The sequence below is a fragment of the Apodemus sylvaticus genome, chromosome 5, assembly GCF_947179515.1.
Source record: "Apodemus sylvaticus chromosome 5, mApoSyl1.1, whole genome shotgun sequence".
Lineage (NCBI taxonomy): Eukaryota > Metazoa > Chordata > Mammalia > Rodentia > Muridae > Apodemus > Apodemus sylvaticus.
The window spans coordinates 66,758,380-66,759,998 of record NC_067476.1 but is presented as its reverse complement, the minus strand read 5'-3'; the positions used below and the strand labels follow the sequence as shown (position 1 = coordinate 66,759,998).

The 1,619-nt window shown below is 35.3% G+C and overlaps 1 protein-coding gene across 1 annotated transcript; it reads right to left on the bottom strand.

Annotated features, from left to right (window-relative positions):
• Positions 1 to 350: 350 nt before the first annotated feature.
• On the bottom strand, positions 351 to 1,283 carry LOC127684260 (olfactory receptor 5M9). Its single transcript, XM_052181215.1, has one exon. The coding sequence runs from the start codon at positions 1,281 to 1,283 to the stop codon at positions 351 to 353; it is 933 nt and encodes a 310-aa protein (XP_052037175.1).
• Positions 1,284 to 1,619: the final 336 nt, after the last annotated feature.

The following is a 1,619-nucleotide window of genomic DNA, read 5'->3' as shown; positions in this document are numbered from 1 at the left end:
ACTGAAGACAAATGTGGTTAACAATGGCCTTAAGACATAACATTCAACTCTACTAGGGTACTTACACTTTAATAGTTGTTAATCCAAACTTATTTGCAGAAACTTCCAGTTTCTGAGTTAACACAAATTAGTAAATAATATAGGTTTTCATAAAATAGTTGAGTATTTAAAATAACACATGCTTAATAAATAACAACCATGCTGTAAATCATCACTGTGGATAACTGGATCTTTTGAGTTTACATACTGATTATATGAAGAAAGATTTTTCAAGCTGAGAATTCCATGCTTGTTTAGCACATTTGGATAAACATTTATATTGTTTATTGCTTCTAAAATATGTTTTCATTTCATCTCCTCAAGTTTGCCTTGGCAATTATCTTGCTGACTGCTTCTTTCACATCTTTGTTCCTGAGACTGTAGATCATCGGGTTCAGCATAGGAATCACACTGGTATAAAACACAGCTACCATCTTTCCCTGCTCCACAGACTCCTCTGTTGGCCTTCTGAGATACATGAATATGAGGGTTCCATAAAACATGGAAACAGCTGTTAAGTGGGATCCACAGGTGGAGAATGCCTTTCTTCTGCCATCAGCTGAGTGCATGCGTAACACGGCTACTACAATAAGCACATAGGAAATGAGAACCACTGACAAAGAATATGTGAAGTTAATTCCTGCAATAACAATCATTGTGTACTCTTTGATATGCACTCCTCCACAGGCAATCTTGATGAGAGGAGGATCAGCACAATAGAAGTGGTTGATTTTAACATTTCCACAGAAATACAAACCATATGTCCACAGAGTACAAATCAGACTCACAGAGAATCCATAGATATAAGGCACAGAAATGAGGCGGACACAGACAACCCTGGACATCTTGCTGCTGTAGAGCAAAGGGTTGCAGATTGCCATGTAGCGATCAAAGGCCATCACTGCCAGAATATAGACTTCCACATGTACCAGAGCAATGAAAAAGTAGCACTGCACCAGACACCCGACATAAGAAATAGTTTTTGTTTTTGAGAGTAAGTTTTCCAGCATTTTAGGGGTAACATTTGAAGAGAACAAAACATCCACAAAGGACAAATGACTTAGGAAAAAATACATAGGACTCTGAAGCTGTGGGCTGATGCTGATCAAAATTATCATACCAATGTTGCCCAACAGAGTGACCATGTAAACAACCAAGAACACCACAAAAAAGAGAACCCGAAATTCCTGACGTCTTGTCAATCCAACAAGAAGGAATTCGGTTACATCTGTAAAATTCGGCATTGCCTTAATATAGAGTCTATGTTTTCTGCAAAGAAAAATATATTTATAAATACATTTTTCATTCTTAAAGCGTTTTGATTTAAATTTTTCTTATGCTTACTAGATATTTTATAAAACATATTTTTGTTATGTTCAATATTAAGTTAAATAGGCTAGATGTAAAATTGTTTGTTTGATCATGTCACAAAATAGCCTCTAAATTTTCAAATGTTATACAGGGTAGCCTATTATACACATCCAGGATTTTAGTTAGTGTATTGTGATTGAATTTTAAATGTTATAAATTGTTAGAATGATGAATCTTGCAGAAACCTAAAGATCAAGTTTTCCATAGTG